General features: G+C 40.9%; 5 protein-coding genes across 7 annotated transcripts; 1 reads left to right on the plus strand and 4 right to left on the minus strand.

Moving 5' to 3' along the window:
- Window positions 1–1,379: 1,379 nt before the first annotated feature.
- Window positions 1,380–3,828, minus strand: LOC124206344 (lipoamide acyltransferase component of branched-chain alpha-keto acid dehydrogenase complex, mitochondrial-like). Of its 2 annotated transcripts, none has more exons than XM_046604145.1 (9): window positions 3,608–3,828; window positions 3,344–3,531; window positions 3,094–3,278; window positions 2,892–3,028; window positions 2,546–2,827; window positions 2,271–2,479; window positions 2,009–2,201; window positions 1,855–1,926; window positions 1,380–1,791 (listed from the first exon to the last, which is right to left on the minus strand). In XM_046604145.1, exons 1-9 carry the CDS (start codon window positions 3,665–3,667, stop codon window positions 1,624–1,626), a joined length of 1,494 nt encoding a protein of 497 aa, XP_046460101.1. In that variant the 5' UTR covers window positions 3,668–3,828; the 3' UTR covers window positions 1,380–1,623. The 2 variants fall into 2 exon arrangements, with proteins under 2 accessions (XP_046460101.1, XP_046460100.1); XM_046604144.1 differs by having other exon boundaries at window positions 2,892–3,031; window positions 3,608–3,747.
- A 17-nt stretch (window positions 3,829–3,845) lies between these two features.
- On the minus strand, window positions 3,846–6,606 carry LOC124206343 (pumilio homolog 3-like). The gene is made up of 5 exons (XM_046604143.1): window positions 5,625–6,606; window positions 5,329–5,559; window positions 5,049–5,259; window positions 4,801–4,982; window positions 3,846–4,729 (listed from the first exon to the last, which is right to left on the minus strand). Exons 1-5 carry the CDS (start codon window positions 6,270–6,272, stop codon window positions 3,905–3,907), a joined length of 2,097 nt encoding a protein of 698 aa, XP_046460099.1. The 5' UTR covers window positions 6,273–6,606; the 3' UTR covers window positions 3,846–3,904.
- A 693-nt stretch (window positions 6,607–7,299) lies between these two features.
- LOC124203454 lies at window positions 7,300–10,859 on the minus strand. 2 transcript variants are annotated; one of them, XM_046600127.1, is made up of 5 exons: window positions 9,443–10,858; window positions 8,985–9,379; window positions 8,219–8,376; window positions 7,788–8,158; window positions 7,300–7,722 (listed from the first exon to the last, which is right to left on the minus strand). In XM_046600127.1, the coding sequence occupies exons 1-5, from the start codon at window positions 10,626–10,628 to the stop codon at window positions 7,634–7,636; spliced, it is 2,199 nt and encodes a 732-aa protein (XP_046456083.1). In that variant the 5' UTR covers window positions 10,629–10,858; the 3' UTR covers window positions 7,300–7,633. The 2 variants fall into 2 exon arrangements, with proteins under 2 accessions (XP_046456083.1, XP_046456082.1); XM_046600126.1 differs by having other exon boundaries at window positions 8,985–10,859.
- A 1,231-nt stretch (window positions 10,860–12,090) lies between these two features.
- Window positions 12,091–13,927, plus strand: LOC124203456 (ADP-ribosylation factor-like protein 6). Its single transcript, XM_046600130.1, has 3 exons — window positions 12,091–12,340; window positions 12,403–12,659; window positions 13,586–13,927. Exons 1-3 carry the CDS (start codon window positions 12,163–12,165, stop codon window positions 13,718–13,720), a joined length of 570 nt encoding a protein of 189 aa, XP_046456086.1. The 5' UTR covers window positions 12,091–12,162; the 3' UTR covers window positions 13,721–13,927.
- A 93-nt stretch (window positions 13,928–14,020) lies between these two features.
- LOC124203455 (rab GDP dissociation inhibitor beta-like) lies at window positions 14,021–16,461 on the minus strand. Its single transcript, XM_046600128.1, has 8 exons — window positions 16,310–16,461; window positions 15,942–16,102; window positions 15,696–15,874; window positions 15,360–15,629; window positions 15,067–15,290; window positions 14,899–15,010; window positions 14,691–14,835; window positions 14,021–14,622 (listed from the first exon to the last, which is right to left on the minus strand). The coding sequence occupies exons 1-8, from the start codon at window positions 16,352–16,354 to the stop codon at window positions 14,427–14,429; spliced, it is 1,332 nt and encodes a 443-aa protein (XP_046456084.1). The 5' UTR covers window positions 16,355–16,461; the 3' UTR covers window positions 14,021–14,426.
- Window positions 16,462–17,402: the final 941 nt, after the last annotated feature.

The raw sequence follows: 17,402 nt of genomic DNA on the forward strand, positions 1-17,402 counted from the left end.
CACGAAATCATATACTGTAAACAAGCCGCAGCTTTCTTGTCACGGTCGGTTTAAGCAAGTGGAATTAATGGTCTGCGCCCGTTTCGACATGTAATACGCAAACCAAAACAACCAGCACGTCTGGATGAAACCAGAAAAAAAAAAACGAAATTCCAGCAGCCGGGAGTAAACGGATCCTTAAACTAAATATGTGTCTACACACACACACACACACACACAGCACACACACAAATAGAATTATTTTTGTTATCGACACGTATTATTTTTTTTCAGTAGCTACTTTATTTGGATAAGACATGCTTAGCTGTCGTGAGAAAAATTTTGGTATAGTATAAAAAGTAGTCTGTGATGTTGTGAACTCGATTAACGGAGAGCGGTATCATTTCAGATGATTTGATTTCCCCTGTCTCGACTATAGACACCCAACACAGGCAGCACGGGGTGTGGGTCAGTGCGGTCAGGCGGTATACTTTACACGCAACAGAATGAACTATTCAAGGAGATCTACATTTCAACCTACATAGGTTGGGTTGTTGTCACAGTTGGAAAATATTACATTTCATCTTTCCTTTCCAGTGTAAATTTAAATTTCACAATTTTGGGTTTTTGTAAGGCCCTCAACGGTCCGGTGCAACCGTTCGGTTGCCGGGACCGGTCACCCCCTGAAAAAATCCTAAAAATTTCGGACCGGGCCACAGCAACGCTATTTGACATCAGATCTTCTAAAAAAGATGAAAACATGTTTAGAGAAAAGGCTAAAAAACATTTCCCAGCCCGCCTAGACCTGATTTCGTTTATTTGGCGGGGTTGTGGCTTCATTCGATGTAATCCATTATCCCGCTAGGGGGCTCGTTGGCTTAGACGGTTATTGTGTAGTTACTGTTTTTTGTGTTTGGTTAGGTTATTTAACGATTTTAGGGAGTATTTGAATATTTCATTCGGATTGAGAAAGTCATTACAAATGTTTCTGTTTTGCGCACAACAAGCTTCTCTATTTGCTCAATTTTAAACCGACGCAACCGCGCACACCGAACCGAATCGTAAGTAATTGGGTGATTTACTATTTCTGAGGGAAATTCCCAAAACATTACGAAAACTTACGAACAGGTAATTCATGACAGATGACAGATACGTTGGTTTTCTTAACCTAGCGGGCAGACAAGTGGGCCACTGACCAAGTCCGTCTCCACTATCTCCTGTTAAAGTTGCATCACATAAAGTAAATAATATTAAAAATTAAACATGGCATTACTAGTACAAGAAAATGTTGTTCACACTGGATAAATAGTACATAAAACTACAAATTCACAAACACAGTCATATTGTTTGTTTAATTTAAAATATTAAACTTAAGTAAAAGAAAAACATTTAAAAGAAAATTTCACGTGTAGGACTAATCTGTTATCTTAGTGAAATAACAGATAGGCAGTATATTATATCAAGTTTCTTTTTTTTTCATACACTGATGATCATACTGACCATATGACTGAGTCCCATGCTGTTGAGATTTCACTTCGCGACCATTATACACTAATATAGATCCTCTTTTATTAAATTTAGAAACGTACCCTTCCGCCAGGAGGACACGGATTGTAGAGTACTTCATTATTAGTATTTGAATATTCATTTCAAGTCTAAGATCATAATGCTGGGATTTTCTAGATAAGCCTTCCACAAATTGGAAAATCGCGCCATTGAGGCGCCATCAATCACTCGATGGTCAGCAGACCAACTAACTTGCATGATGGATGCTCTCACCACCTCACCTTTGTTGTTGAAACGAGGAAGTACCTAAACAATTCAATACTACTGAATCATCTGAATAATTAAAGGTTGCCGAAATTTAAAAACTACCTGGACACGTCCTATTGCTCCAATAGCAACCTCCGGCGGCATAATGACGGGTTTGGCATAAGTTCCTCCTATCTGAAATTAAAAGGGAAAACGTTTTAAACGAGGAATTTATAAAAAGTAATCAATAAAATATATTAAGAGATTTATATCCAACCGATCCAATGTTGGATAAGGTGAAAGTTCCACCGGTTAAATCTGCAGTGCCCAAAACTCCTTTATTGCCTAGCTCCTGCAGCCTGGCTAGTTCGATAGCAACATCCATCACAGACAATGATTGGACATTTTTTACATTCGGCACAATTAAACCGAGACTCGTATCCATGGCAAATCCAATATTATGAGAGGCTCTAAATAAAAGAAGTTCAATAATTATTTACGTGAGAAAGAAACTTTTTTTTTTTTTTTTGGTTACATACTTGTAAGTAATATTTTCGCAAGCTTCGTCAACCGAAGCATTAAGAACTGGGAACTGTTGCAGAGCCATGGATGCAGCTTTAATGAAGAATGGCATGAAAGACAACTTAATGCCTCGCTCTTTAACCATTGGATTCTCTTTCAGAGAATGTCTCAGCGTAGCCATTGATGTCATGTCAATTTCATCACAATAACCAAAATGAGGAATTCGCTTTAAAAAATAAATATCTTGAAAATTATGAACCGAAAATATGAACGTGAAATCTCTTGATCATACCAGTGCATTAGTCATGGACTTTGCCATAGCCTTCTTAAATCCTTTAATCGACTCAGTGCGGTCCACTCCAACCGGACAGGCTGGTCTCACTTGCTGTGGGCTTTTTGTTGAAGGCGACGGCTGTTGGGAGGTAGCTGCAACAGGTTTAGGTTGTTCCTGGGGCGCCTGTTGTTTAGCTTTCGGGGCGCTCTTAGAGCTACGAAGAGTTTCAATGTGCCGAAGCATATCTTCCTTCAAGATACGTCCGTCTCTCCCACTTCCTTGTACATCTCGTAGATTTATCTATAATATTAAAACCAAGTTTTACTGACAGAATTTCTATTAAAGTTCAGTCGCTAAAACATACCTTATGATCACTGGCCATTTTTCTAACAGATGGTGTTGTCAATACCTTTTCTGCTGGAAGTTCTAGAGTATCCAAACTCTCGTCTTCTCTTTCACCGAGGGGTATGGCATCTTTTTCTTGCAACTCTTCAACAGGCTCTTCTAAAAAAAAAAACTATAAGCAACACAAAATCAAGTGAAACAAGAATCACTGTTTTTTGTACCTGTGACTGAACCACTGACTTCTATATCTACCAATGGTGTACCCACTTTGGCCATATCGTCTGTAGCATAATGCAACTTGCTAATGATTCCATCATAGCGACTGGTAATGGTAACTGATGCTTTGTCACTCTGAACTTCACAGATGGGGTCAAACTGAGCCACTTTATCACCTTCCTTGACATACCTTTAGAATTGATTTCAATCTCATATAAATACAGTGAACAATAAATGTTAAACAAAGACTATTACCATTCTTTAACCGTAACTTCCGTGATTCCCTCTCCAATATCTGAAAGTTTGAAGGGTACTTTCTCTCCATAAAAAGGTTTCGAAGAATGAAAAAATCTAGTAGTTATTGGATGAAATTGTTCGACGTGACCGCAGGGTCCGAAACGAGAAATAAGCAATGGAACGGCATTGTATTGCAATCGTGATTTCTAGGTGTTATTTAAAACGGGATAAATTTTTAAATTATTCTATCGAATCTAGTTGACAAATTAAAAATCTAATTACCAGGTAGAACAACTTATGTTGTCGAAAACTACAAACAATTCGTCGTGAAGCAGAAGCCATGTTTACTCGCAGAGGAAAAATTCTACACTTATCACGTCCGACGGAGAGAAGATGGCGCTGAGCACACACTTATATTTATTGAAATTATTTATAAAATAATAATTTAAAATAAATAAATTTGCAAATATGGCAACACAAAATTCTTATTTGTTTTAAATTAAAAAAAAAATACAAAATGTTCCAGAAATTATTTTTTATTCCAATGATTTTTTTTCGATTACAGTTCAACAGTGAAGTCTAGATTGGTTCCAACTTCGCCAATTTGGAATCAAGGATGTCAGAGCCTTTGTTGGTTTGTTTTTGTAGAAATTTCCTCAAATTTTTAAGTTTTTCTAAAACTGCTTGTATGACACTGTCAATTTCGGTTTCAACCATTCCAACGAGCAAGAAAGAACCGCGATTGCAGCTTAGCCAACCTTTAATCTCATCAGAGTCTACTTCATCGATGATTGCCTGGCTAAAATAGGGAGGTTGCGTTCGTAGCTTGTCAAACTGAATTAGCTTTTTAACCGTCATATGAACAGCCGACTGTTCAACCCAATATTGAACTTTTTCGCCACTAGAGCTAAACGCGTTTCTCAGATCTTGGTCGAGTGGGTTACCAATAACTGAAGCCACTGCTTTAAAAGCAGCTTGCAATTCTTCCCCGACGCAAAATTTGAGAATGGAGCCAAGAACAAGACAGTTTTTGCTATCTTTCAACCACATTTCAGGTTCGTGTGAGACAGCTTCCAACCAGGAAGGGGAGGCATACTGGAGAAGTTCCTTGTGACGAGTTTCCATATCTTTCTTGCTGTTGGGATTACCGTCTCCTTGCTTCAATATGTCAATAATCTGTGGATGGGTGAACTTGGGATCGCGGCCAGCAAGCAAGTACATGACAACCTTTCGGCCGTGCTCGTGAACAGCAATCTCTCTCCAGTTGGTAGCAATTTCTGTGACAATAGCTTTGGCAACGAGTTTGGTGTCATCCACGGAATCGAAAAGCGCCATCAGCACCATGTGGCCGTGCTCCTCTAAGCAGATCTTGGTTACGTGACCTTTGAAACTTTTGATGATATCCTATATAATTTTCAATAGACAGGCGGGTGAGATATAATTTCGAACACAAAATAAATAAAATTTAAATTTACCTTTCGATCTTTTTGGGTACCATACCAGAGGCACGTCATTCCAACTCGAGCTCCATCGCGAGTGTGCAAAACTTGAACGACTGCCTGACGAAGACTTTGGATCATTTCAGAGCGTTCATTCTCTTTGCAGTGAGTAAGGTACTCATTAGTCAAACGATGCAATAAACTGTGATTGAAGACACCTTTTCCAATTAAAAAATCGATTAGACGGTTGAATACAATCGAATATTGGTATCAAATCAACAAACCTTTGGCAATGATTGGTTCGATGGCCTGGTTCATATGCTTTAGGAATACTTCTCTCTTCTCGGGATGTTTAGCCAGAGCGGCACTCAACGTAGTAATGGACTCATCTTTAAAAAGTTTAAATTCAGGTCCATAAAATTCCTGGCTCAGCAGAGCGCGTTGACTTGCGTTAGCCCAATCGTTGTATGCCGTTTCAACCACTTTGGAGGCGAACTGATAAATAATAAAGAATTAATTAGCCAAATATTGAAATAAAGAAGATGGTGTTAAATAGATGCATACCTTGTGTTTCATAAGAAAAACAACTTTTCCGCTTAACGCAGTGATGACATAATTTCGCTGTTCCTTGTTACCATGGCGGAGAACTTTCATCAAGTAGAAATGTGCGTACTGTGATTTAGCCAAATTAACAGTATGGCTTTTAAGTTCATTGAATAAGGCATCTCTGATATCCTGAGATGATTTCTCAAACAAGCATTCAATAACTCTGGCTGTATCATGGGCAAAGACCAACTAAAAGGAAAATTTAATTATACAATTTGTAATGAATTACAGCTTTTCATCAACTTTTCACTTACCTCTGCTGCATGAGTTTTGATCAATCCATAGAGATCAGCACTAATGGAAAGTTGACGTTCTTTGGTAGTGTCTTCCCTTCTGAGTTCCTCCCAGAGCTTTTTGGCTTTAACAGACAGCAGATAGCGATTTTCATTCTCCTTGGTCTTTCGTTCAACTTTGAGTGCTTCTTTTTCCTTCTTCTTGAATACACTTGTCTGTTCTCCAACAGTCTTTTTGGCTTTCTTACCATTGACTTCTTCTCCTTCATGTTTTCTTTTAGGTGCTACCTTTGGTGCTGAGAAGCCAGGGATGACTACATCACTTGAAGACTCTGTTTCTTCAGTTTTCTTTGATTTCTTTGAGGGCTTGATAACTTCGAAATCTTCATTATCCACTTCCATTTTCTTGGACTTTTTCTCCTTTTTAACAACGACTTTCTCTTCTTCTTCTTCAATGTTTTCTTCAGCATCAGCAGTTTTCTTTTTCTTTTTGAACATGTTTCCAACTTTACCGTAATCTTCTTCGACTACTTTATCATGTTTGACTTTTTTCTTGGCTTCTAACTGGTCGATGAGTTTGCTTTCTGAATGAGTGAAACCTGGGGCATCTGCTACGACAACTTGCTTCTTGGTTTTCTTGACAGCCGCTTTGTTAATTTTGAGCGTCATTCTTGTACTTAAAAGTTCACAACTGTTTTAAACTTGATTAAATAACCTACGGTCAATCTCGAGAAAGAAAACAACGCGTTCGTACAGAAAACTATGGTAAACTTTAAGCAAAAAGTCAGCACGGCGCACGCAATATATTCCTGTCAAACACGTGGTTTGAGAATGCTTTCTGCTAAATTGTTGCCAGATTGCTCTGCAGCTGAGCAAGTTTACGAAGGAAAATTTAAAAAATTTCTATTCAAAACAAACTTAACCATAAATACTTTTGTAATTAATTTTTAAAATTTAAATGACATTAATTTTGATTAATCAAAGGAGTCATAAAAACAGAGCTCTGATGCACCATATGACATTTGCGGGAAATTCAAAATCTATCATAATCAAAAGCTTATTTCCCACTTTCACATCATGAATGCACCACTACCGTGCCAAAGAAAATCGATTTGAATACATTTAAGATTTTGATCGAAAAATTTGCTAATAAACAAGCTTTCATTCCCCTTGTATCGACAGTGAACGTGCGACAGAGGGCAGTATGGCAGTATCATTCGCAGATTTGCCACTAGTGCCACTGCTACGTTAATCATTTTTTAAATAATAAAAAAAAATGTATTAGTTAAGAGTTGTTTTTCTACGATTATCAGAATTTGTTCTATTTAAAAAGTAAACATACTAAATTTTATTATTTTCCATGATGGATGGGCAAGAACAGATTTAGATTTTCCGAGGCATTACGAAATACGTATCATATTGACTTGATTTTCGCTTAAGAATAGGCGAGCATTGTTCAACGCTGTCTTTATGAATTGAAAAAGAACTGGAGCCAAATGTGTCTATGTCTTATCAGAATACTTCATCTCACGCCGACTTCTCAATCGTTGCAAAGGCCATCAGTTATCAAGCCTTTTGCTTGTTATTTGGATCTTGCCCTTTGCTTCCAGAATTCTTATCATACCAGCAGTTCATAAGTTCATAGTAGTAGTAATTTGAAATAACGACACTTGAAAAAGATCGTAAGCAATTGAAATTTACGGGTTGAATATGTATTGTTTATTCGCATTCCTCAAGTTTTCACAGCTACATCACCAAATATAAAGTAGGCCACAAGTCAGACATAATATGGCTGGCGGAAACGATACACATTCTTGTGCACCATGCAATCATCCGTTTCCGCCTAATAGCCTTTTTCTCTCTAGGAATGATGAATCTTATTTTGAACCCATGTAATAACAAGAAGAGGTGATGTATGATATTTATCAATCTAGAAACTACAATAGGAGGCCAGAGTGGCAGGAGAAGTGGGGAAAAAAAAGACAAATTAAAGTTGCGGAATATCCGAGGTCAGGTAAAGAGGACAGAATCTATTCGTTAGAAGCCTCAAAGTATTCTTTGCTTCCAGCAGGATCAGCCTTCATGGATTTCTTGCCAGGAGTCCAGCCAGCAGGGCAAACTGAAATTGGCAAATGAACAAATTAAAGCAATGCTCATATTGTGTCAAGGAATTATAAAAATTACCTTCTCCATGTTTGTCAGTGAATTGGAAAGCTTGGACTAGACGCAGAGTTTCATCAACGCTGCGACCGACAGGTAGATCATTAATGGTGACTTGACGGAGTCTCTGCTGCTCGTCGATGATGAAAAGGCCGCGGAAGGTGAGACCCTCGTCCTCCTTGTAAACTCCATACGACTTGGAGATGGTGGCTGACTTGTCGGCCAAGAGAGGAATGTTGAGCGAGCCCAAACCACCTTGCTTGCGAGGAGTATTGACCCAGGCCAAATGACAAAAGTGGCTGTCGGTCGAGCAGGCAATTAGTTCGCAGTTGATTGCTCGGAACTCGTCAGCACGTTCGGAAAAGGCAATGATTTCAGTAGGGCAAACAAATGTGCTGCAAATAAAAATGAGATTTAGCATATGGCATATGGAACGAGCAGGTGAAGATGCTTACAAGTCAAGAGGGTAGAAGAACAAGATGACGTATTTGCCCTTGTAGTCTTCGAGTGAGATTTCCTTGAACTGTCCATCCACAACTGCGGTACCTTTGAAAATAGGGGCAGGTTTTTGCAAATCGGGGACTGGCATTTTCAATTCAGAAACAACGAGGGACTGTTGAAAAAAAAAAGAGTTGGTTAGAAAAATGGCACAAGCAATACACGGTAAAAGTAGATAAGACTTGACAAATAAGCCTGTGACTGCTAGATTAACTGAACAAACAAATGTCACAATAACTACGCACTACTACCGGCAGGAAATATGGGAGCTAGGCAACGGGAGCTTCGATTGTGCCAAGTCACGTTACTCGTTTACGTAATCAAGACGAATACATCTTAAGTTTAATTCCAAAAGTCAACATGGAAAAAAGTATTAAACAATGTCAGAAATACATTCTTATCAAAAACTTAAAAAAAAACTTAAACTTAAATTAATTAAAAACTTGAAATATAAAAGCACGATACCGGCAAAGTGTTCAACTGGCTTCATAAATTGACAGACGAATGGCAAGAAGACGATTCTAGAATGTCTTACAAAGAGGACGTGAAACGCCGCTAGGGGTATTTATTATTTAAGCAAAGGGGAGCAGCGGTGAAAGGAACAAGAAAAGAAAGCTGTACAGCAGCGCCAAACTAGGTCACAGCGGTATCGGTAAGTACTAACGGGATCGATTGCTTAGCACGCACGACGCGCAAGATTTGAACGAACAAAGAAAACGTTACCTTTTTGTGAAGATCGAGGAGCGAGTGAAGGCACGTTGTGAGATCATTGAGCTGAATAAGTTGAGCGGCATCGGCTAATGAACACTGGGGCGATCCCTGTAGAACTTGATGCATAGCGGCCACAAAGCTCTCTACAGGTTTAGCCAAAACGGTACTAGGACTTTGAGCGTAGCTGACGAGCGATGTCGTCGAGGAAGCATTATTATTATTTTCAGCAACTGATGGCACATTAAGATGAGCAGGTACATGGAATTGAGCAGGCGATGAGGTACCCGATTTACGGGAAGTAGAAGAACCGGCCGAACTGGTGGCACTGCCGGCCGGATGGTCGCCATCTTCTTCAGCGGGACTAGGCACGGAATGCTGGCTGGTTGGCGTCAATTGACCACCGTTCACTATCAATGGAGAGACGCCGTCAATAATAGCCTCAACAAATTGTTTCACAAAGTTGGACCTACTCTGATAACGGTAGCTGTCGACAAGATGGTGGTCGGGACTGGAGATTCGTTCACGTTTGACAGCCGGTGGGTCGTTGGCAACGTGAGCCAGCATTTGTAAATTAGCCTCAATGTCTGGATGATGGTGATGGCCATTTCCATTGCTGCTGAATGTGCGATTGGACGGAATGGCACGATCGGGATTGGAACGTTTCCTGGGCCGACGTGTCGATCCCGACGAAGAACGTGACGCCGGAACAATAGAGAATCGAGAAGTTTGTTCGTTTTGATTAGCGTCCTTGATTAGAGAAGAGGACCCGCCATTCTGTTGTTGCTCCAATTTTGCTTGATGGCTAATGTTTAATAAAATATGATCAACAATGCTTTGAGCTTTACGACCCTCTGGAATTGCATCATCATCGTGGTCGTTTGGTTCCGGAGAAGACGATTTCTTCATGGCCAAATCGAGTGCAGAGTCGGCCATCTTGGGCGAAGAAGAACCGCCATTGTGGCGATGGTGGTGATGGTGGTGGTGGTTCTGCTGTAGGGGGTGGTGTTCAGAGATCGGCGGGAGCTGCAGTTGTTGCTGATGTGCCTGAGGGTTGTTGGCCGAAGAAGAGGATGAGGTGCTGAGGTAGGGGGAACATCGCGGGACGATGCCCTGGAGGGCGGCGAATGCGCTAGCGATCGACAAACCGCCAGATGGCAATCCTGCAGAATTGCTCAAATCAACTAGGCCTTTTTCGGCAGCCCACATGGTCAGACTAACTGGAACGGTTGCTGAACGTCGAGATGAAGAATTGCCATTGTTAGCTGCTCTCGATCGAGGTGATGCCGCCGCCGACGACGTTGATGTTGCGTTGTTGTCGGGAGTAGCCGCTCCCGAACCGTTGCGTTGATTCTTTCTGGCGCCACTGTTTGGTGAGGGCGTTTTAGATTGTGTCAAACCCGATTTGGCTTGTGCCATGGCCACCGTGAGCGGGCAAGCGTGCCGTCTCAATCCGCCCGTACCATCTCTCGGCGTGTAGTGAACGGGTTTGAAACATCCATTACAAACGGCGTAGGGTAAAACGGCACCGTCGACTCTGACACGTTTGAACCAACGCCAAGCTTCCGATTTACCAGCCTCGAATGAAACCAATTCCAATCGTGGAGACTTTAACCGGATCATATCAATGATCTCTTGTTTGTCAACCATGCTACTCATTTTCAAAATATTTTTTAAAACAAACAAAATAATAATAACAAAATAAAGAGATCACGAAAAAATGGCGCCTTTTGGCGCAAACACACGCACACTCGCACACGAAATATTTTAATCAAAGTTGATTGTAGTAGGGGTGGGAATAAATTTTCGCGTCAGTTAAAAAAAATTAAACACGACACGTCGAGCGTTCGAAAGCAGAATGACCGTGAGTTCTAGGCTTCGGACTTTTCGTAGGGATTTGTAGAGGGGGCTGCTTTACACACACACAAGGGGTCGGGGTTGTTAGCCCCCTCCCTTTTTTTCCCTTCCCTTCTCTTTTTTTTTTGGCTCTTCCCGCCACCCCGCCACCCTCTTGTCAACTTTTATCCGAGCCCCCCTCCTATACCACCCTCCCGGTTGGTTCAACAGCCGCCCGGTTGTTGCTTATGGATTCACCCGATTTTCTGTCGACCCACTTCAGAGCAGGCGGGCCCCCAACCCCCCCTTTTTATTTTTCCCTTGCCCTTTTTTCTGTTCTTTCTTTCTTTCTACTTTTTACCCTCGTTCGCTTCTTCCTTCCATTCCGGGGGTACAGCAACACAAAGGGGCCCCCCCTCTACCCCTCGGCCGCCCGATTCCCGTTTCCTCCTCCTCTTCTTCTTCTTCTTCCCCCCTCCTTTTGACCAGATATCGGATGGCTTCGCTTCACGAAAAGCATCCCCCCCCCTCTTATTCTACCCCCCTACCTCCTTGCGCTTTTTCTCCACTGACCTCTGGACGACTGACCGAAAAAAATAATGCGGCCAAATGTCGGCCATCTTGGATGCGAAAAAAGATAAAAATTCGATTTTTAAATTAGACGTTCAAAATTATTTGTCGTGAATAGTACCGACCAAATTGTTACCCTCATATTTACAAATTTGGTATCCCCTTACTTTTATTTAAGAAAATTTTCGTTCTGTCTGCCGACCGAGCAAACAAATATAAAAATCCTTGGGCCCCCCCTTTTAAGTTTTAGTTTTTTATTGTGGAAAATTTGACCGCCGCCCTCTGGCGACCGGGAGCCGGGGGTAAAGAAGAAAAAAAGGTTTTTTTTTTTACCCAGCCCCCCTCCCGCAGCCTAGTTCTTCCAACCGACATTTTCTCTGCCCCCCCATTTCTTTTTTTTTCCCAAAAAGTTCTCCTCCCAGAAAATAAAAAGGGGCTTTTAAATGGATGACAAGAGTTTTCTTCTTCTTCCATCTCCTATTTTTATTATTCTTTGACCATCACCAGATGCAAGAAACGGAATTGAAGAGGAAGAAGGTCATTCTAGGTCGTTCCCACCCACCGGAATGTTTTTTCCGAACCATCCCGAAAATGACCATCATGTTTTTCCATTGCGTCATTAAGGTCATCTTCTATGGAAAAACGTTTACGCGGAAATTGGGGGAATAAATTGGAAGCTTCCAAGGTTGTTGTTGAGTGGACTGCCGTTGTCATGACAACTTGTTACCGTTCATAACAAATCCCGCGGGTTTTGCTCTCAGACGGCCATTGAAAACCAAGTTCTACGATGAAATTTTGGGATAGTTTTTTAACGTGGTTGAAAATTAAAAAGAAAGAAGCTAATATTTTAATTGTAGGTTTAGATAATTCGGGAAAATCGACTGTTGTTCAATATTTCCAATCGGGAGGCAAACGAACGGAGGTGACTGTTCCCACCATCGGATTCAAAGTGGAAAAGTTTCAAAGTAAATTGTAAAACATTTTTCTATCTTTTAATATTGTAAGTTTAATTTGAAAATTTAATTAGATGCCGGGTTAACTTTAACGGCATTTGACATGTCTGGCCAATCAAAATACCGGTCGTTATGGGAACGTTATTACAGTGATTGTCACGGCGTCATTTTCGTGATCGACAGCAGTGACACCATGCGGATGGCTGTCGCTTCCAACGAACTTTTACTCATGATCCAGCATCCGGAGATGGTCAAAAACCGTTCAACTGGTGTACCTATTTTAATTCTAGCCAACAAGAGCGACTTGCATCTGGCCATCCCGATCGGTCAGGTAAAGAAAAAACGGTCATGGCGCCGGACATTTTGGAATTTTCTCCTCCTACTTTTTTTTTTTACTCCGTCACACAAAAGAGAAGGAAGACCCTCTGTTCATGGGGAAATTGTAGAAGATGGTTGACTCTCTCACGTGATAAGGTTTCCCTACCACCACCCCCATATATATTCCAGACAATTCAGAAGCATCTCGGGAAATATCCGCCATGTTGTTTTCGTGAAGCGAAAGAAAAACGTTGGGGAAACAACCCCCCCCCCCCTTTTTTTTCTTTGTGTGTGTGTGTGTTCCCGGAGGCTCTATTTCCACCGAATCTTTTGGTTGAGGGGAGGGAAATCGGCCGCTTGGCGGGATTGCACGTAGGCTCGTCTACCCACCATCTGCTGTTGTATTTCAATCTAAAAAAGAAAAGGGATATGTATGATGAAACGATCCCCCACCCCCCAAAACCCTCAGGCTGGCGTGATGTAACAAACGGTAACGGTATATAAAATACGTCATCGTGAATTGCTTTCAAAAAATATAAACCGGTATTTTTTTTAAAACAATCAACCGTATCGATGATTGCAGGGTTAAATAACCAACACCTGTTTGATTGTTGCCAACTTGTTGATCTGGATAAATAAGTACATTAACAAATGTAATGACCAAAGAAAAATTGTTATCTTGGATAACAAAAGAAAAAAGCACTCGGGAGTTTCATTGACCCTGCGCGTTGGCTAAACGTCAGCAGCCCCCCCTTTCCATCACCACCCTCTTGGGTGTATGGCGAAGATTTAACGAAGGTCAACTGCAAGGTCATTTTTTTAAAAACCCCAACCAAAAAATATTTTGTTCCCAATCAAAACAAAAAAACAGTTAATCGGCTTATTACTCAGGTAGTAAACGCCATGATATTTTAAGAATTATTTTATCAAATTTTTCAGATTCGTGCCGAGCTGGGATTGGACGAAATTGACACACACCCCATCCATCTTGAGGCTTCCAACGCTTTGACCGGTGTCGGCCTACACGCCGGACTTGAATGGCTCTCTGACCAAATTATTAAATTAAATTTTTGACTATAATTTTTCCAGCTCCAGAGTGTGTGTGTTGTATTTCTTTTATGGAATGAAAGAGAAAAATTACACACTCGAAAAAAAGAAAACGATAAATAAAATATGAAATTGATAGCAGCAGAGCAAAAAGGTGCACACTCACACATTGAAAATATTTTTTTCCTCGTGATTATTGAAAATGCCCAAAGTATAATTGAAAATAATGAGGAAGCTTGAAATGTTGTTTTCCTTCTCCCGAAATTGAATTTTTTGAATATTAATTATTTTAGAGCCAGTTAAGGGAATACGACTGGAGATATCACGAAACACAGCCAATGACGTGTAATAACAATAAGCTTTTTTGTTGTTGTTGTTTGCAAGTGTGTGTGTGTACCATATATGCCAGAAGTAAAAGGTGGGGGAGAGCAGAAAAATAAGAATCGGATAAATGGGGGGCATAATAATTCACACAATTATTTTTTGTTTGTTTGGGAGAACAAATATTCAGAGATAGCAAAATTAACCAAAAATTTCCATCTTCTGCACTTGGTTAAGACAAGAAAAAAATTTGACGTTTCCCCCTAATTGACTTTTTTTTATTTATCAAAGAGTTGAACGTCATATTCAATGGGGGAGTCACGAAAACGGAATATGCCTTTTTTTCTTTCTTTGTTATTTTAGTTAGCATTCCTGAATTGTAATCTGGTTAGTGTGTCTTTTGCTAAATTTCCTACTGTTCCTCGTCACCAAGATCGTGACGGACTTTGGAAAAGTCAAAATCTTCACCAGTACCACGACGGTAAACATCCAAAACGTCCAAGCAGGTCGTTTCAAAATGAGTGGTGGCGTCGTAAGACTTGGAGATGAAAACTTGCGAATCACGACCATCTTCTTTGGGAGTGTAAAAGTCAGTCACCGTCAAAAACCTGCATGACATGAAAAAATTTAATGAGCAAAAAGCAAGAAATTTTGACTTGAAAATAATCATTCATACTTTTGCTTGATGGGACCGAGAAGATCCAAAGCCGGTTTGATTTCAGCTTCTGGGTTATTGGTCTCTACAGTGGTAGACACCATAGCGATGAACCAGCCCTTGGCGGCCACTTGGTGCGTGTAGCTAACCATCGATATGTAAATATCTATTCAAATATTTCAATTAACCATCGACAAAGGAGGAAAATTCAAACAAAAATTTTGAATACCCGAATTGCGGTTGACTTGCTTCTGTGGAATGATAATTTGAGTGGAGAGAGCGTCCTTGGTGTTGGGAATGGGATGATCCATCAAGCAAACACAACGGACCACCTTGCTCACCTGAAATATTCAAATTGTAAAAATTTCTATCGTCTTTTGTTATTCACAAAATTCACCTTTTCGACGCGATCAGGGACATAAGTAGGGTCACAATAGAGTTGCTTGCACCGGGCCATTTCTCCACCAGACTTGACGCCGACCACCTTGCCGCTCTCATCGTAGACGATTTCGTCAATGGGTTTATCCAGCATATAAGTACCGCCGTAAATTGCGCTGAGACGGGCGAAACCTTGCGGCAATTCACCCAAGCCGTACATCGGATACAGGTACGGCGATTTGCCTGTAAGATTTCAACAATGACGAGTTAGCGGAATTCTTTTTGCACATGATCAAAATGCGTATGAGGTACCGTAACGGGCCAGCGAATCCGAATAGAGCTTGATGCGCCGGATGGTATCGTAACACGGCTTGGCTAGATACTCGTCATCACGGTGTAGGGCTAAAGCGTGACCGGTAAAATCGGCCGTGTTCTTATCCAAGCCAAACTTTTCGTACACCTGGGCCATGTTGGTGTTGTTCGGGTCGACATCCTTCCACGTCTTGGGGTCATCCTCACGGTAATCTTGAACAAAGACTAGGAAGTTCTTGAAGCGGCGTTTTTCAAACATGCCCATCAAATCTACAAAGAATAGGCTATTAGTTATCAGAGAAAGTTGGATTGAAGGGTGTGTGACAGCTGAATTACCCGAAGCAAGAGCTTCCCTCTCATCCACAGGGACTTTGGAAATCTTTCCACCTTTGTAGACGTAAGAGCCTTCGACAGACTTGAACTCCAAGTAACGGGTGACACCCGTATGGATAAGTAGCTTGACCAACTGACCGTTGGCCATCAAGAACTTGGGGATCAAGTCCACATTCCAGTCCCTTTGAACAATCAAAGAAATGTGTGATTAACATTTGTATGAGAATACAAGTTGGAGAAAAAACACACCTTCCTCTGCCATAGCTTTCATTGGGAGCTGGCGCCTCGTACTTGGTGAAGAGCTCCTCCAACGGGGTGATGGAAGCAGATTCTCCTCCATAGTACTTGTTCCGGTCCATATGGAGAACTTTCTTCCCCGAAACAGACAGCATACCGCTGATGATGCATTCCTATCGATCAAATGACCATAGATTAGAAAATAAATAATAATAAACGTCCAAGATGGCGGTGCCGACACGACAAGAGCACCCCCCTTCGACTTTGGGCTCACCGTTCACCGGCCAATAACTCGGCCACAGTTTTTAGCAATTAAAAGTTTAAAAAAAAAGGTTGACATTTCATTTAAAAATGAATAAATTATTGAAAAAATGACTCACTTTCAGGCCTGTTCCAAGGACGATGGCATCGTATTCTTCATCCATGGCGAATGACAGGAGCAAGTCGACAACGGGTTACGGCAGAAATAACACTGCGAGGGGCGGTCCGGTTTCGATCCAGCGTTGCCAGTTCTTTGGAAATCGCCGGGAAAAAATAAAAAAAGAAAACGAGGAAAAAGAAAATGTCACGATCGTAAAAATGAATGTAACGAAAAATTGGGGAGAAATCGACTTTCGATATAAAATAAACGGCCCGTATCAATTGTCAACGTATATCCCGGAATCAATTAAATTACACACACACAAAAATCTATAATGAATAAAAATAAAGAGTGATCTAGTTTTTACGACCAATCCTTAATAACAATATATTTACAAATAATTTTGTTTTTTTTTCCAGTTTTTTTGTGGCTCGTTTGTCATTTCCACACGTGTGAAAATTGGCTTCTCAGATGATGACGCCAGCCCGAGAGAAGCTGTTTCTTTCGATGTTGGGTAAATCGTTCATCCGTGACTTTTGTGCGCCGCAAGCGCACGCACACACAGTCTAGCTATAGCACATCAGCCACCACAAGAAGCCAGCCAAAAAAGAATAGTGTATATATACACACACTATATAGGCGCACCGGAACTTACGGTTTATTGGTTTTAGTGTCTTGGTGTTTAGGGGATGAGATCCAGCCAGTTCCATCATCCGTACCGCGTTCACCGGTTAACGGATCGTAATATTACTTTAAGCCGTCTATAAGCTTGTTCTTGTTGTATCAACCACACACACGTGGAACACACACACAGAATGAAAGTTGTTGCTATAAAACACCCAGCACCACCCGGAAGATAAAAAGCCACCGGTACAATGGTGATTCATTTTTTTTTAAAAAATAAGTGTATAGATTATCTATTCAATTGAGGTTGTCATGGCGACCTTCTTTGGGGTTGTGCATGATGCTGGTTATAAGAGAAAAAAATACATCTTTCAGAATGTATCGCTGGCGGAGGGATTCCACACATTCCTAACCGGTGAAACACACATACATACGAGTCTGTACTTTTATAAACACAAAAGAATTCTTTTTATCGTCTGTCCTGTCTA

Source organism: Daphnia pulex, chromosome 10, assembly GCF_021134715.1.
Source record: "Daphnia pulex isolate KAP4 chromosome 10, ASM2113471v1".
NCBI classification, from domain to species: Eukaryota; Metazoa; Arthropoda; class Branchiopoda; order Diplostraca; family Daphniidae; genus Daphnia; species Daphnia pulex.

Bases quoted from the DNA above. Each gene is read 5' to 3' on its own strand.
- LOC124203455 (XM_046600128.1), bottom strand. From the start codon at position 16,354: ATGGATGAAGAATACGATGCCATCGTCCTTGGAACAGGCCTGAAA. The intron at 15,630-15,695 runs GTAATTCAGCTG...TATTCTTTGTAG, and splicing joins GAGGGAAGCTCTTGCTTCGG to ATTTGATGGGCATGTTTGAA. The intron at 15,291-15,359 runs GTACCTCATACG...GAAATCTTACAG, and splicing joins GGATTCGCTGGCCCGTTACG to GCAAATCGCCGTACCTGTAT.
- LOC124203454 (XM_046600126.1), bottom strand. From the start codon at position 10,628: ATGAGTAGCATGGTTGACAAACAAGAGATCATTGATATGATCCGGTTA. The intron at 8,377-8,984 runs GTAACGTTTTCT...TTTTTTCAACAG, and splicing joins TCCTCGATCTTCACAAAAAG to TCCCTCGTTGTTTCTGAATT. The intron at 7,723-7,787 runs GTAATTTTTATA...TGCCAATTTCAG, and splicing joins CACTGACAAACATGGAGAAG to TTTGCCCTGCTGGCTGGACT.
- LOC124206344 (XM_046604144.1), bottom strand. From the start codon at position 3,667: ATGGCTTCTGCTTCACGACGAATTGTTTGTAGTTTTCGACAACATAAG. The intron at 2,480-2,545 runs GTATGATCAAGA...TATTTTTTAAAG, and splicing joins AGTCCATGACTAATGCACTG to CGAATTCCTCATTTTGGTTA. The intron at 1,792-1,854 runs GTAGTTTTTAAA...TGAATTGTTTAG, and splicing joins GAGCAATAGGACGTGTCCAG to GTACTTCCTCGTTTCAACAA.
- LOC124206343 (XM_046604143.1), bottom strand. From the start codon at position 6,272: ATGACGCTCAAAATTAACAAAGCGGCTGTCAAGAAAACCAAGAAGCAA. The intron at 5,560-5,624 runs GTAAGTGAAAAG...TTTTCCTTTTAG, and splicing joins TCAAAACTCATGCAGCAGAG to TTGGTCTTTGCCCATGATAC. The intron at 5,260-5,328 runs GTATGCATCTAT...ATTATTTATCAG, and splicing joins TTTTTCTTATGAAACACAAG to TTCGCCTCCAAAGTGGTTGA.
- LOC124203456 (XM_046600130.1), top strand. From the start codon at position 12,163: ATGAAATTTTGGGATAGTTTTTTAACGTGGTTGAAAATTAAAAAGAAA. The intron at 12,341-12,402 runs GTAAATTGTAAA...AAATTTAATTAG, and splicing joins CAAAGTGGAAAAGTTTCAAA to ATGCCGGGTTAACTTTAACG. The intron at 12,660-13,585 runs GTAAAGAAAAAA...CAAATTTTTCAG, and splicing joins TGGCCATCCCGATCGGTCAG to ATTCGTGCCGAGCTGGGATT.